The sequence below is a fragment of the Schistocerca nitens genome, chromosome 5 (genome assembly GCF_023898315.1).
Source record: "Schistocerca nitens isolate TAMUIC-IGC-003100 chromosome 5, iqSchNite1.1, whole genome shotgun sequence".
Lineage (NCBI taxonomy): Eukaryota > Metazoa > Arthropoda > Insecta > Orthoptera > Acrididae > Schistocerca > Schistocerca nitens.
Window position 1 is genome coordinate 800,508,576 of NC_064618.1, and position 23,078 is coordinate 800,531,653.

Here is a 23,078-nt window from a genome sequence, read left to right on the forward strand (position 1 = left end):
GGATCATTGTTGCCATCTTGTGTACTACCATAAACGTGGTTCAGCAAAAGTGGTCTTTAAATATGCTATTGCTCTATGCAGCCACCTACGCAAACAATCTGTAGCTCAGTTTGGTGTGTATGTTGGGTCTCTTGTTGTCTTTTTAGTTTCATTTGATTTATTACCCAGTGCTCAACTATTCCCGAAGTTAGTCTCGGTTCCACTGGGCAAGGTCTTAGTGACGTAGCTAAGCCATTTCCTTCCTCTGTCCTGCTGTGCATTGTCAAATGTGTATGTGTGTTGTGTCGTGACTGTGAAAAATGGTGTTATTGGCCAGGAGACCCTGTCTGGGATTGTTCGGCTGCCTGTTTTATCATTGCCATAGTTCCAGGCTTGCAAAAATTATTTACCATTGAACTGGCTACTATATGGTTGGAACATCTGTCTAGGTACCAAGTTGTATTAAGTGTACTAGAATAATACTGAAAGGGAATATGTACATGCTCTTTGCTCTACCTAGGAACACACAATTTGAATTTCAACTTGGTCAGGGAGTACCATTCGTTCTCTGAAATCTTAAAATTTGATACAGAAAAGCATATTAAGTCTCCCAATGTTTTGTGCACCGCTATCTTGCTTATATTTTCCATTTCTGAACTCAATCAATAAAAAGAATAAAAATAGCCCTCCCTCGTCAGACAGTGTCTCCAACAATTGTCTTTCTCCTTCCATCTGAAAGACAGAACATTGACACACAAAAAAAGACAGAGAAGCCACTAAGTATGTTCATGCATTACCACTTATTGTGCCTATCGCGACTCAGCATCTCTGCTATATGGTGAGTAGCAACTTTCCTTCTCTCGTATTGTTACATTCCATCCTGGATTTTCCATTGTCTGATTATCACTTATTGATCACATATCCCTTGTCAGCATACAGCCACATTAGACCACTCAAGAAATACTAATTAAAATACAAAGAAAATTCCATATCCATTTACAGTAACACAGCATGCACAGCTGTAATGGTGACTTCTCACTTGTTACTGACTACTTTTATCATCTTAGGTAGATAAATACTTTGTGGACCTGCTGTTTTCTCCGCAGGTGAGTATATTTCTGGGCTTATCACTAGGGCCCTCTGCTTTTGGCATGAACCAAAAAGCAGTTATATATTGCAGTCCCTAGCTGTCTTCCTAGTTGTTTGCTCAACCCTTAGTTGTGTTGTAAAACATTTAAAAATAACTATTTTCTCACTTTTTGGTAGATCAAATGAAGTGTTAGGTAATTAAGTAATGTAACAAACCAGTCATCCCAGATTGTATTAAGAGAACAGTAAAAAAATGTTTTAAATTAACTGTACTTTTTATCTCTAATCTGAATCAACAGTTTCTTGTTTAATTATGTCAGAATATGACTTGGTTGTAAATGGGGCTGTGGAGATGGTGATAAATTGTAAACCATGTTTGGAGATTGAACAGTAGAAAAGGAGAGGAAACTAATTTAACTTAAAACACTGAGTGCCTAATGCTGACAGTCTCCAGTAACAAGAAACAGTTTATTTTGACTGTCCTTTGATCATACTTAAATTGCGGCCTTCCTTTCTCTTTCCTGCAATTATATATTGTAAATTGTCTGATGGAGCATGGTGTAAGGCAGTGCCAAATTGATGGGAAACTTAAAACCAAAGAACATACATGGAACTGTTAATACTGATCTTATAGATTCACTGATGTACCATCATGGTGTTGCTTAACCACAGGCAGTTACAAAATCAAGACACTGGTAAAAATTTAACTTCAAAATGAATTTCACTCTGCAGTGGAATGTGCATCAATTTGAAACATCGTGATATATTAAAACTGTGTGCCAAATCAGACTCGAATCTGGGACTTTAGCTATTTGCAGGCATTCGCTCTACCTAATGAGCTAACCAAGCATGACCCACAACCTGTCCTCTCTGCTTTACTTGCATCAGTGCCTCATCTCCTACCATCCAAACTTTACAGTTCTCCTGCATACATCTTGGGATAAAGGATATTGAGGGTGTAGCGGTTCACCTAATTTTTTTCTTCATTTGTTGTCCTCTGTGTCGACATACTGGCTGAAAGAATGGGGATGGATGTACAGTACTGTCTTCTGTAAATTATGTAGTTGACAGATTCACAGTTGCATTTTACAGTCTTTTACTTTCACTTTTCACAACCCCCAATAATACACAGTTGTATATGGCCAGTGCACTATAGTTATAACTTCCTATAAGTCTCATTAAACCATCCACATATTGCTACAATAGTTTACTGTTGAACATCTATGAGCAGTAAAAGCCTAACTACAAAGTTCACAGTTCTTAAAGAATAGAAAGTTACGTATGGAGCAGGCACCGTCACTGTTTCAACACACGGCCTAATTGTGTAACACTTATTACACTGTTTAGTTAGTGCATTGTTGTCGTTCTAACCAGCACAGGTTCCTTGTCTGAAACTCGGCCGTGGACTGACTGTCTCGTGACCAAAAATTGGGCCCTTATAAATCATTACAATAATAGGTGCTGAAACTACATATTGTTTGAAGTTTAATTTACAGAAATTACAATTAAAACTTAACTCATTAAATTAACTGAATACATTGAAGAATTCCACCTTTTTAACAGTTTCTTCTGCTATAAGAGTCAGGCGGAATTATTTGTTTAAATCACGAAATTAACAAACATAAGTATGCAAACAATACTTTGGATAAAACTGTTAATTACTTTGGAATTAATGAAGGGCTGGTTTTACTAACACATTTTCGAATAGAGCCAAATAGATTCTTTAAGATTACTAGTATTTTGTCTTCCAAATGTTTATAATTAATACATAATTAATATTTGTTTATATGTCAACAAAAGAATTTAAGTTACGAAACAATTTCTGATTTCACCCTATAACAAAAGATACTAACTAGGAATAGACAAAATAAATTAGAAAATCAGTCACATACCTAAAACTAAGCACAAAATTAGAACTGTTGTTATATTCATTAAAACTAAGGGCCAACCTTTCTATTTTATGAAAATGCAGATTATACTTGGGTATGTAAATGGTAATTAGTTACAATTGAAAAAATGAATTTTAAGGAGGCAGATGGCAAAAGAAGAGGGGAAGTAAAAAATATCCCAGCTTGCTTCATCACAAGTGGATATGGCTTAAGGCACAGCCTGGGTGATTGTTTTCCAGGTTTTGAGTTCTGGTCTGGCACACAGTTTTAACTGGCAAGAAATATAGAAAACATAACTTTGTTGCTTGCTAGAGACATAATTCAGGACTTCAACTACAGATTATCAATTTGTAGTACATCTGAATACAAGAACACCTTGGCTTCTTATTCTACAATCCTGTTTCACAACTTGAATTGTTTTTTACTATGCCAAGGAATGTTGATGTATGTCAGACAACTTTCTGGGTTTTAAAAAGTGTGTAGGTATAGAATTTTCCACATGTAAGTAACCCAAGGTCAAAATCGTGATTGTAACGATTAAAATCAGACTGTCGAACACAAAATACTGTTGTTCAGTAAAGTTAAGAACTTCCTTATTTCAGTCTCCTGTTATTCAGTAATAATGTTCCTCATAGTGGTTTCAAACCATTTATTTTAATATATTATTTTTCACTTTTCCCCCCACTTCTTTATATATTTTTTTAGTTTTAAATTTACGCTACCAACATTGTGCAGATTATCCAATAACTTGTTCCACAGCTGAGTAGCCATAGATCATATGGTCTAGCAGAACTGAAGGAAAAATAAAAATTAAATAACCTCAGATTGTAGCCATAATGTACCATTGCTTGCATCCACAAGAGAGATTATGGGAGAAACGAGATGTCTCAAAATTGCTCCCATCAGGGAGCAGACCAGTGGGAAGACCTCAGAAGAGGTGGATGGATGGATAAAGAGAAGATTTGCTGCAGCCAGGCATCTTTGAGAATTGGAGACAAACAGCAGAAGACAAAAGCAGGTGGAGAGACTTAACTGTGACATCACATGGTTCTCTGGAGCTGACCACTGCTTTCGGCCTTGGAAGCACTAAGGAGGTACTAATTGAATTGAGAAAAAAATAGAAATTTATGGAACAATTTGACTAAATGGGGGATCAGTTGATAGGGCATCCTCAAGCATGAAGAAAATGTCAGTTTGGCAATGGAGGAAAGTCTAATGGATAAAAATTGTAGATAGAGACCAATGGATGAATATAGTATGCAGGTTGAAGTGGATGGATGTTGGAGCAGCAGTTATTTGGAAATGAATAGGCATGCACAGGAATAGAGTAGTGTGGAGGGCTGCATCAAACTAGTATTTGAACTAAAGACCACAACAATAACGACGACATAGACTGAATAAATTATTTAAATTAGTTTTAAAGATCTTCTATCTTAAAATGGGTGCCAATGTATTTATTTGTAAAGAACACGTCTGTTGTCCTGTGGTGGCCCAGTGTAATGTTAAGCTCTCTTTATACAGCTTAAGCGTTTTCGTTGACTTACTTGTTGAAGAATGCTGGTTCTGCTTTCTTGCAGCGCCGATGTCTTCTGCTAGCACCGGACGCTTCTCCGAAGATTTCGCTGCTAAGAAGGAGAAATTTTCTCTCTCTCTCTCTCTCTCTCTCTCTCTCTCTCTCTCTCTCTCTCTCTCTTCTTATTTAAAAAATACGCTACTCTTGGAATACCATTCAATGCACCAGAACATATTTATTTCCACTTTGTACAAAAAAGCAGCTAAACTTTATGACGGAAGCCCACACATTACCGGGCACCCAGAATCATTTAATTACACATTTTTGAACACAATTAATACATAACCTTTTATCGTGGCTGACTATCCATGTCCAGTCTACGTACTCTCAACAGCAGTTCAACGTCTAATAAACAGTCACTATCTCGAGTCACTCTACTTGTTTTTCAACAATACAAAGCTACATTACTCTTTGCAGCCGGCCACGGAGCTTCCGTGCCGTATTTGATTATTCTTGAAGGGCGCGCTGAACATTTTCCGGCGCCGATGAATTATCTCCCTTCCAGTTTCGTCTGCACAAACAATAAATGGGTGCAGTATCCCAAGCTCATCCTTACGCCCTGCTTTAAAATAACGCATGCTCGAAACGGCTGGAACACAAGTCTCTCCAGACTTTCGTAAAATTCTGGGGGCACTACAGTCCTTCCCAATCCCTTTCAGTGTGAACATGTGCTCAGTGTTTGATGATCTCATTGTCACCTGGATGGAAACTCTAACCTTACTTCCTTTCTTCTTACAATGTCATTTAGATTATGTAATAATGTAGGAACAATGTCTGGTGCAACACCTAGGAGCCTTAGCAACAGTTATTAGGTCAGGAAGCCCAAAACTTCACTACATTTTCATTCCTTCTTGCAAACATCATAAATAAATGTAAGCATCCAAAGACTTTCTATAAATTCCTACAGGATATCAGATGCTCTCACAGTTCATTTTGTGTAGTCATCTTCATCATCATCTTTCTTTCAAGGATATCTCTTTTCCCACTCAGGTTGTAGATCAGGATCTTCTGAGGAATTCTGTGATCTGGCATTCTCATGAGGTATTGTTTCCAATCTTCACAATATTTTTTTAATTTTTTCATTCATGCTGAAAATATTTAATTCTTTTCTAATATATTCATTTCTAATCATCTGTCTTTTTGTGCAGCTCTTCACCTTAGGAAGAATCTCTTCTCTACTGTTTCATTTCTTTTTATTTCTTAAACTCAGTTTTTACTTCCATATGATAACACCGGAAGTGCTATTACTTTATAGGATTTCATGATGATTTCTTTTTGTACTTTACGGGCCAGTGTTCTGCTGATGTTACCACAGACTGCTTGGAATTTGTGTATTAAAGTGGTACTTCTTGCAAATTTCATTCAGCAGGTATACTGATCTTTGAATAATAACAATGTCATCAGCAAACAAAAGTACATTCCGGTATTTCTCATTTGTTATCTTAATTCCTTTGTTTAGTTTATATTTCCATTTGTGAAGGATCAAGTCAATGTAGATTTTGAAAAGGATAGGTGATAGTCCACATCCTATTTCTTCTAATCAATTTGTACCTGTGTTCATTACAATGCATGTAGTTTTGAAAAGACTTTTCACTGCCTTTGTTAGGTGATAAGGATATTCACAGTCACATATAATCTTCTATAGGCTATCACAGCTCACACGGCCAGAGGCGTTGTCAAGTTCAATAAGGGCCATATGGGTTTCTGTATTGAATTCTCTGTGTTTTTCTATTATATTTTTAATTACAAACACATTTTCTGTGCATGAACAACCTTATCTAAATCCATTTTGTCCTCCAGAAATAATAATTTTTGTGGTATTCTTCATGTGGTAATTGATGATCTTTGAATTTGTCTTTGAGTATAGTTTGTAGCGAGTGTTTACAAGACTTATGCCATGATAGTTTTTACAGTCAGTATGTTTCCTCTTCTGAAAAGAGAGATTACTTATTTCTGCTGTATACCAAGGCTCTGGGATTTTGCAGTTCAACCAACATTCATTTATTGATTGTAAAAGTCTTTTATCTAGTGGTAGCCCTCCATATTTAATGTGTTCTGCGTTTATTCCATCTATTCCAGTTCTTGATGCTTTTCAAAGCCTTTTGTAATTTGTCCATAGTAATTAGATCTACTGTTTAATTGTAAATACTTTCTCCAATGTCAGCTTTGGCCTTCTGGGTACGCCACAAGTCTGTGTAATGATGTATCCATTGTTCATTGGGTATAATGTTCAGTGAGGCAGTCTTTTCTTCCTTGTAGAGGGCTTTCATGCCTTGTATGCACATTGCTGTCTACCGTGTACATCATATTCTAAGATGCTTATGAAAGTCTCATGATTCTTGATGTGCTTTGTGCACTAGTTGTTTTACAGCATTCCTTTTTATTTTGTACATTCCCCAGCTTTCTGCTGTTTTTATCTGTAAAAACGTCAAATAAGCTGTTTATTTTTCTTTAATTTCTTCTTTAATTTCTGTGTTCCAAATTCTGAGTCATTTTTCCCTGTTTGTTTTCTTCCTTTTACCAAGTGCTTCTGAGCCTGCTTCTTTGAGGTAGGTTTTGATATTATTCCATTCTATATCTATGCCTTTAATGACTGGTGAAGCAAGCTTTTGTTGGAGTCTGTACTGATAAAGTTTCCTGATATTATATCCTGGCAGGAGATGTGCTTTGAACAACTCTTGGTGTGGTTTATTTTGGAGTTGCTCATTTTCTTTGTGGGACACCACTGTAAGCTATCCAGTAGTCTTTCAAATCATTTGTTCCTTGTGGTTTGAATTTCTGTTATTATTGCAATGTCTTGTTTCCTCTCGTTGAGTACTTGATTAAATTTGCTTTCTTTGTTGGTCAGCCCTCTAACATTCCATGTTGCCAAAGATACATAATCCGTAATGCCAAATCATTTGTCCTTTTTAGATTTTGTGGTTGTCACCAGCTGATCCAGTCCTGTATCTGAAGCTGTTTCTGAGTTTGCCACTAATTTTAAATCCTCTGGCTGTGTTACAAGCGCTGCACCGGCTAAGTTGCGTGATGGAGCTGCCACCTCTAGGTATTGCAAGGACATTTAATCTATAGTTCAGGACTTCTGTTTCTCTATGGCGTATTTTGTGGACTTTTCTCCAGGTACCTGTTTTTAGCTGTTTTCTCTTCTGTCAATTGGGATTAATGTGGAGCCATTTTTAACTACTCTGTTTGTCTTTGTGTTCTACAGTTCTAGTATGGGTGCGTATGACCTTAGTTGTTTTTACGCCCTAAAACAAAACAAAGAAACCTGTAGGTATAATAACCCACCTCATTTTCTGTTGTGGTTGCCTCCCTTAGGGAAGATGGTTCACCAAGCCTCTAGAGCCCTCCCTGCCCTATGTTGTAGGTAAACTCTTCATCTGGCTCCTCAGTTGAGACCACTCCGGCAAGGGTGACCTTGCCAGTAGCTATGCTACTGCCAGCACAGCCCCTGACTTAAGCACATAACCCCCCCCCCCCCCCCCCAAATCCCAGCACTGAAAGTTGCTTTGGTAAGGCAGTGTCCCCTGGAACAGGGCAGTATAAGAGCTTGATCAGTTTCTGTCATTTCTCCTGAATATGCCTTCAGAGTTCAGTGAAGAATTTGGTATGCAAAGTAAAACTACTGGTTCTACTGACAATATTGCAAACAGATATATTGCTACTCACCATATAGATGAGACATTGAGTCACAGACAGGCAGAACAAAAAGACTGCTTCACAGCAAATGCCACTCGCACACTGCCTACCAACACCAGCTTTTCTGAATTGCACTCGGGGGGAACATGTATCATATTTCCTGAACCCTTAGCCTCAACTTTCGCTGGACCCCATCTTTCACCTGCCTGTCCCCTTCCCACTTCCGACTCAAGCACTACACAGCCTTCTATTCCACTAATGCATCAACATTTTTCCCTCCTCGTGTACTTTTCTCCTTTTCTGCTCCTCCTCCCCCCCCCCCCTACCCCTCAACCTCCCAAATACGTGTAGCAGCCCTGCCCTGTCCCCACCATCTCTGTGCATGCTCTCACAAGGAGCACTATACCTCCCCCATCCCTACCCTGCTATCTGTCCCCCTCCCCACCCCACTCCATCCCAGCCTCTTTCTTCCTCCACCATCCACAGATTGCTTCTCCTATCAGAGTCCAATATCATGACTAGTGAGTTGTGCTTGTGTGAATGTGTGTATATTTTCTACTTTAGAAGAAGGCCTTTTGGCCGAAAGCTTTAATGTATAGCAGTCTTTTGTTGCGCCTGGCTGTGACTCAGTCTTCTTCATATGGTGAGTAGCAATCTGTCCTTTCCATAATACTGTCATTATTCCATCCTAGATTTTCCATTGTTTGTGTGGATAAGTCAGTAAAACCAAAGACGAATAACTTATAGGGAAAACGTGTTTAGCTTAATTTCTTGTCCAACTGATCAATGTGCTAATTTCATCCAAATTAGTTTTCTGTCTAGATACCAAGAAAGTATGGGTGTAATATTTCATGAAGCTTCTATTGATTTATATGAACTTTAGGAACTTGTAGATTTTTATTCACAAAATATTGTCTTTTTATTTGAATTGTTTGCTGTGAGCACATAGGCGTTTTATTCGTTATTGTTTTTGTTGTGAATATTTGCAAGAAATTAATCTGATGAGTAGTGACTAGTGGCTGGCTTCTAAGCACAGGCAAATGCGGTCTGGCATGTGTAAATAGATGCAAATCCCAGTACAGTTTGAATATAGAATCAACCAATTATGAAAATCTGTAGCATCAGTCAGATATGTTGTTGTTGTTGTTGTTGTGGTCTTCAGTCCTGAGACTGGTTTGATGCAGCTCTGCATGCTACTCTATCCTGTGCAAGCTTCTTCATCTCCCAGTACCTACTGCAACCTACATCCTTCTGAATCTGCTTAGTGTATTCATCTCTTGGTCTCCCTCTACGATTTTTACCCTCCACGCTGCCCTCCAATGCTAAATTTGTGATCCCTTGATGCCTCAGAACATGTCCTACCAACTGATCCCTTCTTCTAGTCAAGTTGTGCCACAAACTTCTCTTCTCCCCAATCCTATTCAATACCTCCTCATTAGTTACGTGATCTACCCACCTTATCTTCAGCATTCTTCTGTAGCACCACATTTCGAAAGCTTCTATTCTCTTCTTGTCCAAACTGGTTATCGTCCATGTTTCACTTCCATACATGGCTACACTCCATACAAATACTTTCAGAAACGACTTCCTGACACTTGAATCTATACTCAATGTTAACAAATTTCTCTTCTTCAGAAACGATTTCCTTGCCATTGCCAGTCTACATTTTATATCCTCTCTACTTCGACCATCATCAGTTATTTTGCTCCCTAAATAGCAAAACTCCTTTACTACTTTAAGTGTCTCATTTCCTAATCTAATCCCCTCAGCATCACCCGATTTAATTTGACTACATTCCATTATCCTCGTTTTGCTTTTGTTGATGTCCATCTTGTATCCTCCTTTCAAGACACTGTCCATTCCGTTCAACTGCTCTTCCAAGTCCTTTGCTGTCTCTGTCAGAATTACAATGTCATCGGCGAACCTCAAAGTTTTTACTTCTTCTCCATGAATTTTAATACCTACTCTGAATTTTTCTTTTGTTTCCTTTACTGCTTGCTCAATATACAGATTGAATAACATCGGGGAGAGGCTACAACCCTGTCTCTCTCCTTTCCCAACCACTGCTTCCCTTTCATGTCTCTCGACTCTTTATAACTGCCATCTGGTTTCTGTACAAATTGTAAATAGCCTTTCGCTCCCTGTATTTTACCCCTGCCACCTTCATAATTTGAAAGAGAGTATTCCAGTTAACGTTGTCAAAAGCTTTCTCTAAGTCTACAAATGCTAGAAACGTAGGTTTGCCTTTTCTTAATCTTTCTTCTAAGATAAGTCGTAAGGTTAGTACTGCCTCACGTGTTCCAACATTTCTACGGAATCCAAACTGATCTTCCCCGAGGTCCGCTTCTACCAGTTTTTCCATTTGTCTGTAAAGAATTCGCGTTAGTATTTTGCAGCTGTGACTTATTAAACTGATAGTTCGGTAATTTTCACATCTGTCAACACCTGCTTTCTTTGGGATTGGAATTATTATATTCTTCTTGAAGTCTGTGGGTATTTCGCCTGTCTCATACATCTTGTTCACCAGATGGTAGAGTTTTGTTATGACTGGCTCTCCCAAGGCCATCAGTAGCTCTAATGGAATGTTGTCTACTCCCGGGGCCTTGTTTCGACTCAGGTCTTTCAGTGCTCTGTCATAACTCTTCACGCAGTATCATATCTCCCATTTCATCTTCATCTACATCCTCTTCCATTTCCATAATATTGTCCTCAAGTACATCGCCCTTGTATAAACCCTCTATATACTCCTTCCACCTTTCTGCCTTCCCTTCTTTGCTTAGAACTGGGTTGCCATCTGATTCAAAGTGAAAGAGAAATTCATTCTTAGATCTTGTTATGAGGAAGGTAAATAAAAGAGTATGAACCATTGAGGGTATTCTGGGGCTGCATAGATACACAATGAAAGAAATAGTGTATGACACAATCACATTACTTTTCTTCAAACACTGTTCATCTTTATGGGATAATAATTGAAGAAACATTGTGAAAGTTGAAGAATAGCTAAGTGGTTGCTGAAAATCATGGCTATATGCATAGTGCATTACATAAAGAGCTATATTTAAAGTTCTACAAACTTGTCTTTACACAGAATATTAAGAACACATCATTCCTCTCTCTGAATGTCACCCAAGGACCACACTATAATAGCTGCAGAGACTAGTTGGTCTTTGGTTTTTCCCTTGTGGCACATGGAAATGTAATAAAAAATGGGTGCAATCATTGCTGGTACCATAAAGCATATAATTGTTTGTGAAGAGGAAATGTTGATGTAACTGTTTGTTATAATATACTGTTGTGTATTTAAATATGGCTCCTGTACCAAGTTTGTTTGTTAATTATTCTTACTTATTTTCTGTCAGATGTGGACTTTTACTGTACTACAAACACGATCCAAAAAGCAATGTAATATTCGTAGTGAAAGGTGCTGTTATTAAGAGTTCCGGTGAAGGACCAATGACAACAATTTACAATCAAGTTGCTGTTGAGAAACCTAAGAAGATTATGGTTACAAAGCACACAAAGAATATGGGCAAATTTAGCTCAGTCACAGTGTCAACAATTGATGAAGAAGAAGATGAAATTGAAGCTGTAAGTGTGTTTGCTGTGTTACATTTCCATTTTTGTATCACTTTTCATAATCAAACCTTGAAATAATACGTTTGTGCAATCTAATTAAAAAGAATTACACCAGACGCATTTCAGTTTTATTCACAAAGCATCATCTGTGTTTCTCTACATAATCTGCTCCTTCCCGCCTTGCTAGCAGTGGTTGGTGTTGATAGGCTTCATTTCACATCTGCACTTGGCAGTTTTTGGCATTTTGTGTTATTTTCTGTGCTGCACTATTTACAATTGACTTTCTTAACTGTTTTTCATTCATCACTGCCACAGTGTTTAAAAACATTTTTCAAACTTTTGCCCCTAATTTTAATATTATTATCTGACTTCTATTTCTTTGTGGTGTAGTTTCCTGTACAGCCTTCTGAAAAAGGTCACTAAGTGCCTGAAAATGGCCAAGAAATTAAATTATTTATATGCAACTGGTTGCTTGTTATTTCATTATATGAGAATGACATGTTAATCAGTTAAAATTTCTGTAGTAACTTTACTACCAGTCACGACTGTGTACAGTGAAAAAGACCAGAAACTGCAGGTCCAGTTTGCGGTTATGTGCACAAGACAAAGACTCCAGACATATTATGAAATTGATTTGAAGGTAAGTAGAATTTTGAAACCAGTTGTAATTTTATAAATCATGTGAAACTGTGACTGATAGCAAAGTTACTAAACAACGACTAATAATCCCTGTGCCCTTCTACCCGTTGGCAAACAAAAACAATGTAAATCTAATTTTCTGTTTGCATAAGAAGCAGAGAGAGAAGGGTATGCCTGTCAATCAGAAAGCAGTTTGTCTGCTACATTCAACAATCTCTAGTTCATTGAAGCAACATTACAGCACAAACAAAATTTTTACCACCATTCTCAGACCACAAAATTCATGAGTAACATCATTTCTATATGAATAATGGCTGGGTATTTAATTTGCACACAGTTATGAAATTAAGTCAGAACTCATCAAATACAGTGGAATGTCAGGTCTTTAATGGCTACACAGGATAATTGAAATGGCCTGGGAGTTGGGACAGGTTCCATCAGACTGGACGAAAGCAGTAATCACACCAGTCTTTAAACATGGAAACAGAAAAGATTGTAACAACTACAGAGGTATCTCTTTGATCAGCGTTGTGGGTAAAATCTTCTCAGGTATTGTTGAAAGGAAAGTGCGAGTGTTAGTTGAGGACAAATTGGATGAAAATCAGTGTGGGTTTAGGCCTCTTAGAGGTTGTTAGGGCCAGATCTTTAGCTTACGGCAAATAATGGAGAAGTGTTACGAGTGGAACAGGGAATTGTATCTATGTTTTATAGATCTAGAAAAGGCATATGACCGGGTTCCTAGGAGGATGTTATTGTCTGTTCTACGAGATTATGGAATAGGAGGCAAACTTTTGCAAGCAATTAAAGGTCTTTACATGGATAGTCAGGCAGCAGTTAGAGTTGACGGTAAATTGAGTTCATGGTTCAGAGTAGTTTCAAGGGTAAGACAAGGCTGCAACCTGTCTCCACTGTTGTTCGTATTATTTATGGATCATATGTTGAAAACAATAGACTGGCTGGGTGAGATTAAGATATGTGAACACAAAATAAGCAGTCTTGCATATGCAGATGACTTAGTTGTGATGGCAGATGTGATGGAAAGTTTGCAAAGTAATATTTCAGAGCTAGATCAGAAATGTAAGGACTATGGTATGAAGATTAGCATCTCCAAAACGAAAGTAATGTCAGTGGTAAAGAGATATAAATGGATTGAGTGCCAAATAGGAGGAACAAAGTTAGAACAGGTGGACGGTTTCAAGTACTTAGGATGCATATTCTCACAGGATGGCAACATAGTGAATGGCAACATAATGAAAGAACTGGAAGCGAGGTGTAGCAAAGCTAATGCAGTGAGCGCTCAGCTACGATCTACTCTCTTCTGCAAGAAGGAAGTCAGTACCAAGACTGAGTTATCTGTGCACCGTTCAATCTTTTGACCAACTTTGTTGTATGGGAGCGAAAGCTGGGTGGATTCAGGTTACCTTATCAATAAGGTTGAGGTTACGGATATGAAAGTATCTAGGATGATTGCAGGTACTAGTAGATGGGAACAATGGCAGGAGGGTGTGCACAATGAGGAAATCAAAGAAAAACTGGGAATGAACTCTATAGATGAAGCAGACAGGGCGAACAGGCTTAGATGGTGGGGTCATGTTACACGCGTGGGAGAAGCAAGGTTACCCAAGAGACTCATGGGTTCAGTAGTAGAGGGTAGGAGGAGTCGGGGTAGACCAAGGAGAAGGTACCTGGATTCGGTTAAGAATGATTTTGAAGTAATAGGCTTAACATCAGAAGAGGCACCAATGTTAGCACTGAATAGGGGATCATGGAGGAATTTTATAAGGGGGACTATGCTCCAGACTGAACGCTGAAAGGCATAATCAGTCTTAAATGATGATAATGATGATGATGATGACAGTTATGTAGGTGCATAAGCAGAAACGAGTTTGACTAGGGAAGTCAGAGGGTAGAAAAAGCTCACCTGGGCTCTCCTACTCTACGACATAACACATCTATAAAAATGCTGTTTTTTCCTTCATTTACTTGTGGAAGACATTTACATGTCCATTAAAAGTATGAACTGTTTCATAGTTGAATAAAAATCTCTCGGTGTACATGCCACGTCAATTCAGGATAAAACTCTAAGCTTTCGACCACTACCTCCATGGTTGTCGTCAGGGCTAAAACTGACTGTCGTGAACTAGCAAGGTTCCCACTTTTATATGCAAAGGACGGCTTCTGATTGGCTGGAATACGTCATAGCAACAGCGATATGGCGCGTAGTGAAGTGGTGCCCTCTACTTTCATAGATGTAGTTTCTATCCCGTGTTGCTTGCAGCGCCATCCCTTGAATCAGGAGGTAAAGTGTGGGAAGTTTTTCTCTGTGATTTTTCTTTATCCAGTGCACTCTTCCAAGTGTTGCTAAGTGCATAGCCGTTGCCTCTGTTAAAGTTATTATCACCAAGTCTAATTTCGACTGCTTCCCAGATCACAAGAGTCCCAGTAATTCGATGCATGGGCTATTACTCTGGTTTCTGCAAATAAAATCTTATGCTTGTTAAGCAGGCTATGTTCAGCCACCGCTGATTTTTCCAAATACCTGTATTTCAGGTGGCGCTGGTGCTCGATGCAGCGGTCGGCAACGGTTCTTACAGACTGGCCCACGTAATTCTTGCCGCATTCGCAAGGAATGGTATAAATTCCCGGCACTCTTAACCCGAGACTATCTTTGACTGATCTCAACATTTCCTTAGTTTTTCTAGGTGGTGGGAAAACTGGTTTTATTCCTTGCCTCTTCAGGACTCTAGCTATCTTGCTCGTTGTAGCACCACAAAAAGGAAGCCGCGCTATGTGTTGGTCCTCTTCTTGTATGTGGCCGGCTTCGTGACTTACTTTCTTGGACAATACTGATTTGATTTCACTGGCAGAATAACCATTCCTCTTGAAAACAGTCGTCAAATGGTTAATCTGGGGACCGAGGTGGTCCTTGTCAGAAATAGTCCTGGCTCTGTGTACTAAAGTATTCAGCATAGCTCTCTTCTGAGATGGATGATGGAAGCTATGGCTATGCAGATACAAGTCTGTATGTGTTGGCTTCCTGTACACAGATGTTTCATAGTTGAAGACACGATACAATTACATGCTGCCCTCCAGCCTGCAGCAGTTCTTGGAATTAATAAGAACAGAGTACAGAGATTTCAAAGGTTTCTGTTATCACAGGGGTTATCTGTCTTGAGCTGACTGCAATGTAATTAAAAAGAATTACACCAGACACATTTCGCTTTTATTTACAAAGCATCTTCTGTGGTATTGGTGTTTCTTTACATAATCTGCTCCTCCCCTTCTTGCTAGCAGTGGTTGGTGTTGGCAGGCTTCATTTCACATCTGCACTTGGCAGTTTATGGCATTTTGCGTTATTTCCCGTGCTGCACTATTTACAATTGACTTTCTTAACTGTTTTTCATTCATCACTGCCACAGTGTTTTTAAAAATTAAAGATAAAAAATGATACTTATGCCTGTTGCTATTACTTGTGAGTGTCAATTATAAAGTGCGTACAGCACAAAGCCATGGTCTAAAAAATATAGGCAGGAGCAATAAGTAGTACGATACTGAGTCCATTAATACAATATTAGCTTTTAGATGCCTACACGTAGTTCACATTGTCTTGCATAAAACTATTGCAGAGAAGCGAAACAAAAAGTGCAGACATCATGCCAGAATATGAGCTAATCAGCCTATGGCAAGCACATCTTGAATTTGGTCACAGAGTGGAGGTGAAAGTACGATAAAATAATAAAACAAAAAACCTGTTGATAAATAAGTTAATATCGACAAGTGGCGCTATGGATGGGAATTTTGGGAACTAATCTCCATACAGCTGGAGCGAGCTCTGTAGCAAGATTGCAGGTAACCTGTCAACAAAAACAAAGTGTGAAGCGCATCAAATATTGGGAAGTGACTGTACAGAGAGTGAAGTCTGGGCACAAGTATATAATAATGAAACAAGTAGCACTGAAATATATGCAGGTCGCAAGAACGTTTTGTGAAAGACTTGTATCTAGCGGCTTTAATATCAATATACAGTACTGTATGTGCTGTACAATTGCCCATGATGGGAACCTGCTTTCTAGTGAATATGTTTCTCTTTTAGGTGGTTTTTGATTAACTGGAATGTTAATCATGCCAGGATCTTAAAAATCTCATAGAGCAATGACACGGGTTGGAAACTTTTTGCGTCATTTAGTCCCTTTCCTGGTTTCAACATGATAATCAAAATGGCTTTCCTCCATGTCTTTGGGATTTACATTTTAAAATGATGTGCTGTTTCAGTGATTTGATTTTATCCAACCCTTGGCACCAGTTGCTCTGAATTCATCTTCAAGAGACTGGTTTTCACAGTTCAGACATCGTAGTTGCCCTGCCATTTGTTGTGCCATTACATGCAGTTGACTTGCCACGTGATTTGCAGTCACTTCTGAAATATTCTTAGGGCTTATGGGATCTCCAGAGAGGCTCGTGAGATATTTCAAGGTTTGTTTACTTTCATGCTAAGACTTTCAACCAGGTTTTTTTTCACTTATCCTTTGGCTTCAGTAATGGCTAGCATCTGTCTCTCTTCTGCCTGTATGATTTGTTCAGAGAAAAGATGGTTCTGGTAAAGTTCTTACCAATGCTCAAGTAAAGGTTTGATAGTCTTTTACAGTCCTAGTAAGACTTATTTGTGATACACCATCATGTTATCCAACACCCTCAAACCCCTTTGGTGATCTCGATGAAGTTGTTATATTCTTAAGGCCCTCTGCAGCATTTTCAATTTGCTTTTCTGAAATTCAAATTTGTCCTGAACTGTTCCTACTCTGGTTTCATCATAGAGCTGACGATACATATGTGTGAGGTGTCATCTCACCCACACTGTCGCTCTGAGCAGCAATCCCAGAGTTTGTCAGTATTGTGGCCTATCTCCCCTTGCCACAGTTGACTGAGGATAGTTTGATGCTGTGACCTAGCTGGAGATCATTTCACTGCCCATGCCTTGAGTGCAGCTCCATTGTCATTGGTCCCATAGTAGCTACATATCATATTTGGTAGATGAGATCCAGCACAAAGCTGATGTCATGATAGTTGAAATTAGTTCATTCCTGGAAGGTGTAGTCCTTATTTGCTATATGATACCTGCCAGTATTTTCACTTGTTTTATACTCTACCCTAAACTTTGAGAGTTGGCACACAATTCTGTCTGTATCTTTGTAAAGCTTGGAATTAAAGTATTTCTGAAACATTTGTGTATGGCATTTATGACTAATTTTTTAATTTCTTTACAGCGGGAAGTTGCTGATTCTTATGCCAACAATGCACGAATCATCGAAAAGCAATTGGAAAGGAAGGGTATGAACAAGAGGAAAATGGTTGTGCAACAGACGCAGGCTGAAATGGATGCTAAACGGAACAGAGTTCGTGGAACTTTAATTGACAATAATTAATGAAATAAATGCACAGATTTGAGAGTTACACAAGTACAGAAATTGTACATATTGTTAATATACCACATAATTACATTAATATTTGAAAAATATGCTCACAATAATGTGAATAACATTAGTAATTACATAACCTTTCTTAAAAACATAAAAAATTGTAATCTTCACTTTTATATACCACTGTTACACAGCAATGCGGCATATTACAGGGAGCGGCAGTCAATTTATTATTAGTGGGTGGAAGCGTTGGAAGTAGTGGGGGGGGGGGGGGGGGGTCGAGTAACCAAGGTCACCACTGTGTTCTCCAACACACAGCATTTCAGTAGCCATGGAGCAGTGGACTAAGCAACTATGGTTATTTACAGTGAAAGAGTTCCACCAAAGCGGTAGCTATGTAGACGCTCAGCATTGTTTGCGGGTGCATTTTCAAATTAATCGTAATAGGCCGGTGTCTTCAGTTGACTCAATAAAAACTTGGGGCGGAAACTTTGAAAATGTCTGCGAAACAACAAGGAAAAGAGGAGGCAGAGCAAAGACAGTGTATACTCCCTATAATGTGGAACATGTAAGAATTGCTGTGGGAAGAAGACCCCGGAGATCAGTGTGTTGCGCTTGGAATTTTTGACAGGACTGTCCGAAGGATTTTGAGGTTAGACTTACATCACCAACCATACAAAATCCAAGTGGTTAACGCTTTGAATAACAACAACTTTATGGTCAGACAGCAGTTCTGTGATTGAAGAAAACGAGGAGCTTGTTCACAACCTCTGGGTGAGTGACAAGGCACATTTTCACCTCAATGGATATGTGAACAAACAGAACTTTAGATACTGGTGTGAGTTTGGTGTGCAATGTCCTCATCGGGAATAATAGGCCCTTATTCTTTTGAGAACGAAAAAGGGCAATCTGTTACCATGAATGCTGAGCGCTATTCAACAATGTTAAGGACATTCTTCATACCTTAGCTTTGTCAAGATGGAGCAACAAGTCACATAGCCTGTGTGAGCATTAATGTTCTCAGTGAAGTGTTTCCTAACCAAGTGATTTCCAAGAATGGAGCAATTGCTTGGCCCGTCCTTTCACCCAACCTTACTAAGAGCAAAGTGTACAAAGAAAGACCTCCTAATGTTGGTGATCTCAAAGCAAGAATCTGGCTGGAGATAGAGAGAATTCCTCAGGGTATGCTCTGTCATGTGATAGACAGCTTCATAAATCACCTGTGAGAATGCTGTGATCGAGAAGGACGCCATCTTGCTGATGTTATTTTCAAACAATGAAAAATGTGTTGATGTTTCTTAAATGCTTTTTAATGTAGAATAAGATTGCATGAATAAAATTTTGATATCTGCAGCTGTGTTTATTCTACACTTATTTAGAAAATGCATGTTTGGCTACCGCACCCTGTATATATGATGCATCCATCCTTATCTACTGCATTGTTTACCTCAACTACTTATGATCACCTGAGTCACCTTGCCAATATGTCCGAAATAAATAATGGGTTTTAACAGTTGACGTAATACCAGCTGTGAAAAGTATTAAGGCACAATAGCTACACTTCTTCGCAGTCAGATTTGCAATGGGTTCATCCAACTAGCATGTAGCACAATCCATGTGATGTTGGGTTGGGTTGGATGTAGGAATAGTAGAAGTACGGACTAGGATATTGTGTAGGTTGAATAAGTGACAAAATACTACTTTGAGTGATGTTTGGGTATCAGTCGTCGGAGAGATCAATGAGAAATAGTAGAAGGAATGAGGAAGGATGTTGTTGAAGTTTCAAAGAACTGGGTTATTTTGCATAAAGAGGGACTTATTGATCAGTGACTGCTCGACAATCGCTAGGTGTTTATTGGTATCACCAGAAGAAATGACACAGGAAATCTGTTTCTCAACCATCTGCACAGAATATTATCTGCCTCTAAAGTTTGTCAGTATATTTGGGTAAATGCTACTTCCCATTGTAAAGGCAGTCCCTATATGTGTTGAGGCTCTAGTGGCGTGGTTGACAATGTCAACATAGAAGTACTGTTGGTCATTGCTTTGTTTACATGAACAGAACTTATTGTGGTGTCAGAAACGTGACATATTGTTTGACACAAGTGAACTCAGATGCACAAAACTGAGCAAGTGGTTATAACACGGGACTCCCATTCAGGAAGACGGCAGTTTAAGTCTCTCGAGGTGAGGGTCTGACACGTTTTTTGACATTTTGCTCAGCAGTCCCTAGTTTTAGAAAAATAATCTAGGTTAAAGTTGATGACAGGAAATTGTAATGCATCGAAAGATCATCTTGAAACAAACATCTATCATGAATATAACTTGGGGTCCAAAGTTAATAATGTAAAGTTATTGTTTTTGTGTTTTCGTGCTGAAGCATGGGTTTCCATCATTCAATGTGTCTAGCAGAGTGAGGTCGGTAGTCAAGCAATCGAGACATTAGTTTACCGCACTGCTGGTCCATGTTTGATTCTTGGCTGTTGCGTTTTTTTTTTTTTTTCTTTTGATATTTTTTCTGGTGTATCTGTTAAATCAGAATACTTTTCTTTGCCCTCTTTTGAAATAAAAGTTCAGGAGGCTGACAGTTATTCTCATTGTAATACATAGTACAAAAATACACCTAAAGTATATTATTGAATAATTATAACTGACTGACTGTTCATGAGCATTCTCAAAATCATTGGAGTGAAACTTATCATAGAAACAGGCAAAACATAAATATTTCTCATACCGAGCATAATACATGAATGAAATCACAGTGCATTGACATGTTTTCCAGTACATTTTTTGTGGAAAACCCATATCATTTATGTTTCTAAAAACAGATCTATGAGATATCAATTAGGATGCGTACCAAGCATATAAAAGCATATCCTAAAAGACCAGACACGGACAACTGGTTATTGACCAATGCGTAATTTTACAGCAGCCACCCTATCTTGTAATTCTTTGCTTTCGTGTGATGAACTACTTTGCCTGTCTGAAAAAGTAAATGTCAAAGAGAGGTACATTTTGGTGGTATCACTTTCATAGTACAGATCAGTTGAACATCATCATCTACTAAAGTCTTATCCACTGTGTCATGAATCACGATGGAAATAACTATCGATACTTTATACATACTTATTTGGCTATTAATCATACACCATGGCGTTTTATGCCACAAAAAGGAAAGAAGGATATTCCCATTATGAGAATATTATCACATGCACCAAAAGAAAAACTGAATGAAGAAAAAAAAAAGTGGACTAATGTCATGACTGCCAGCCTTGCTCTGTTAGATACAATGAATGATGGATAGCCAAGCTACAGAATAAAAAAAAACGTTTATTTTTAGACAATCTTTTGATGTATAGCATTGAAAATACAGCTTTCTGGCATCAACTCTGACCTTGATTTTTTTTAAAACTAGCGAGTGTCCGACAAAAAGCCGAAGCATGTGTCTCTTTATTTTCAACATAGACAGGGTTGCCACAAGTTCTGGAAATCAGGGAATTTCAAACATGTCAGGGAACTCGGGGAACTTTGGAAAAAACACTCGAAAAATCTCATTTTTGTCTCGGTAGATGAAATGGTTTGTTTACTGAGATGTGATGCATCACTGTTGGCCGGTTGCAGCTGAGAATGTATGCCACTTCCATACTCCCTCATCTCCTTCCTAGCAATCCCTTGCAGTCAGTGCTGCCACCACTTCTTCCACTAGCATAGGAGCTGCTGATGAGAGGCAGAGAGGCGTGAGGAATGGTTTGTTTGGATCTAATTCTCAGAGACTGTAGATGCAGTGGCTGGAGACTGCGGTCATGTGTGCATGAGCTGTGTTTGAGTGACTGTATAAATGTGTGTGTGCTCTTGTTTTCTGACAAAGGCTATGGCCGAAAATTCAGTTGTGATCTTTATGGTGAGTTGCTACCTATCCTCATTAGTATTGATTCTCAGAGTATTTGCACAAGCTGTCTGTCACATGGAATAACCACCCTGACCTCGTTTCATCAGCATGTTCTCTGTGACTTGTGAATAGCTGGCCACATGAGTGGATTTCTGTGATGGGCCAAAACCGTGCGGGTATCTCTAACAGATCGGGCCTGCCAATCTGAAGCCCGTCATTTCCCACTAACTTTCAGGCCCTGCCCATCGGATCTAGTCTCACTGATCTGTCCGCAGGTCAGATCTGTCTGTGTGTGGCATAATGCGCTGGGTTTTCGTGGTTTATCCATTAACCCAGGACTGCGGTACTCCACAGCAGGCCAGAAGCCACGGACAATGGATTTCAGGAATTGTGACTGTCTCACTGCAAGTGCATTGGACAGTGCAGTGTTTTTTAGACATTTTATTTATTGCAGCACATCTTGGCACTTTGAAGATACTTCATGTATTAGAAAGTATGGACGATAAGAAGAAGAAACTTGTGGCAGTATTGGTGTTTTGTATTCTATGTACTCCTATATTTCTCAAAACAAAAATCACACAATACTTGTAAAATAGTAGACATAACACAGTGGGCAATAATTGCCAATAATAAACATAGTAGAACCAACATTTTATTGCCAGTCACCTATAGTGTGCGGGCCGGAGTGGCTGAGTGGTTCTAGGCGCTACAGTGTGGAACCGCGCGACCGCTACGGTCGCAGGTTCGAATCCTGCCTCAGGCATGGATGTGTGTGATGTCCTTAGGTTAGTTATGTTTAAGTAGTTCTAAGTTCATAGGGGACTGATGACCTCAGAAGTTAAGTCCCATAGTGCTCAGGAGCCATTTGAACCATTTTTGAACCTATAGTGTTGGTTTACACAACTCTTTCCTGCCTTATACACTTCTTTCAACAAGAGGCCTACTTTCTTCTGAAGTTATTTCTGAAAACAGTGAAGGTATTTTAAATCTGTCTTCCAACTCCAAGGAAATGCGCATTTTTGTCACAAAATGCGTTTCGTTTTTTTCGAAATAAGATAAGAACAGTGGCCTTAATGAAACATGCATATTTGCTTTCTCCATTTAAAAACAGTTCATTACGAAAGATCTTGAAGTTAGTACTTTAGATTTTTTCTCACATGGGGGAGAAATACAGAGGACCTTACATATTTTTGAGATCTCACAATCTGTCAGGGAAAAATGCTAAAACTTGTCTCAAAATATGGGAAATATCAGGGAATTTCACTTGGGGAAACTTCTGGCAACCCTGATAGAATATCCTTGCAGGCTTTAATCAAAATCTGTGACCCACGTGTAAGACCTTCCTCTTGTCTGTCAGACCATCCAGATTAGCTTTGGTCTTCAGTCCA

The 23,078-nt window shown here is 38.8% G+C and overlaps 1 protein-coding gene across 1 annotated transcript in view; it reads left to right on the forward strand.

Annotated features, from left to right (window-relative positions):
* LOC126259201 (STING ER exit protein) overlaps positions 1-19,154 on the forward strand; it is a 39,946-nt gene extending 20,792 nt beyond the window's left edge. Inside the window, exons 3-4 of the mRNA XM_049955792.1 lie at positions 11,529-11,757; positions 17,649-19,154. Of these exons, the coding sequence (XP_049811749.1) occupies positions 11,529-11,757; positions 17,649-17,807 (388 nt within the window). The 3' untranslated portion in view covers positions 17,808-19,154. The remainder of the gene's footprint in view (positions 1-11,528; positions 11,758-17,648) is intronic.
* Positions 19,155-23,078: the final 3,924 nt, after the last annotated feature.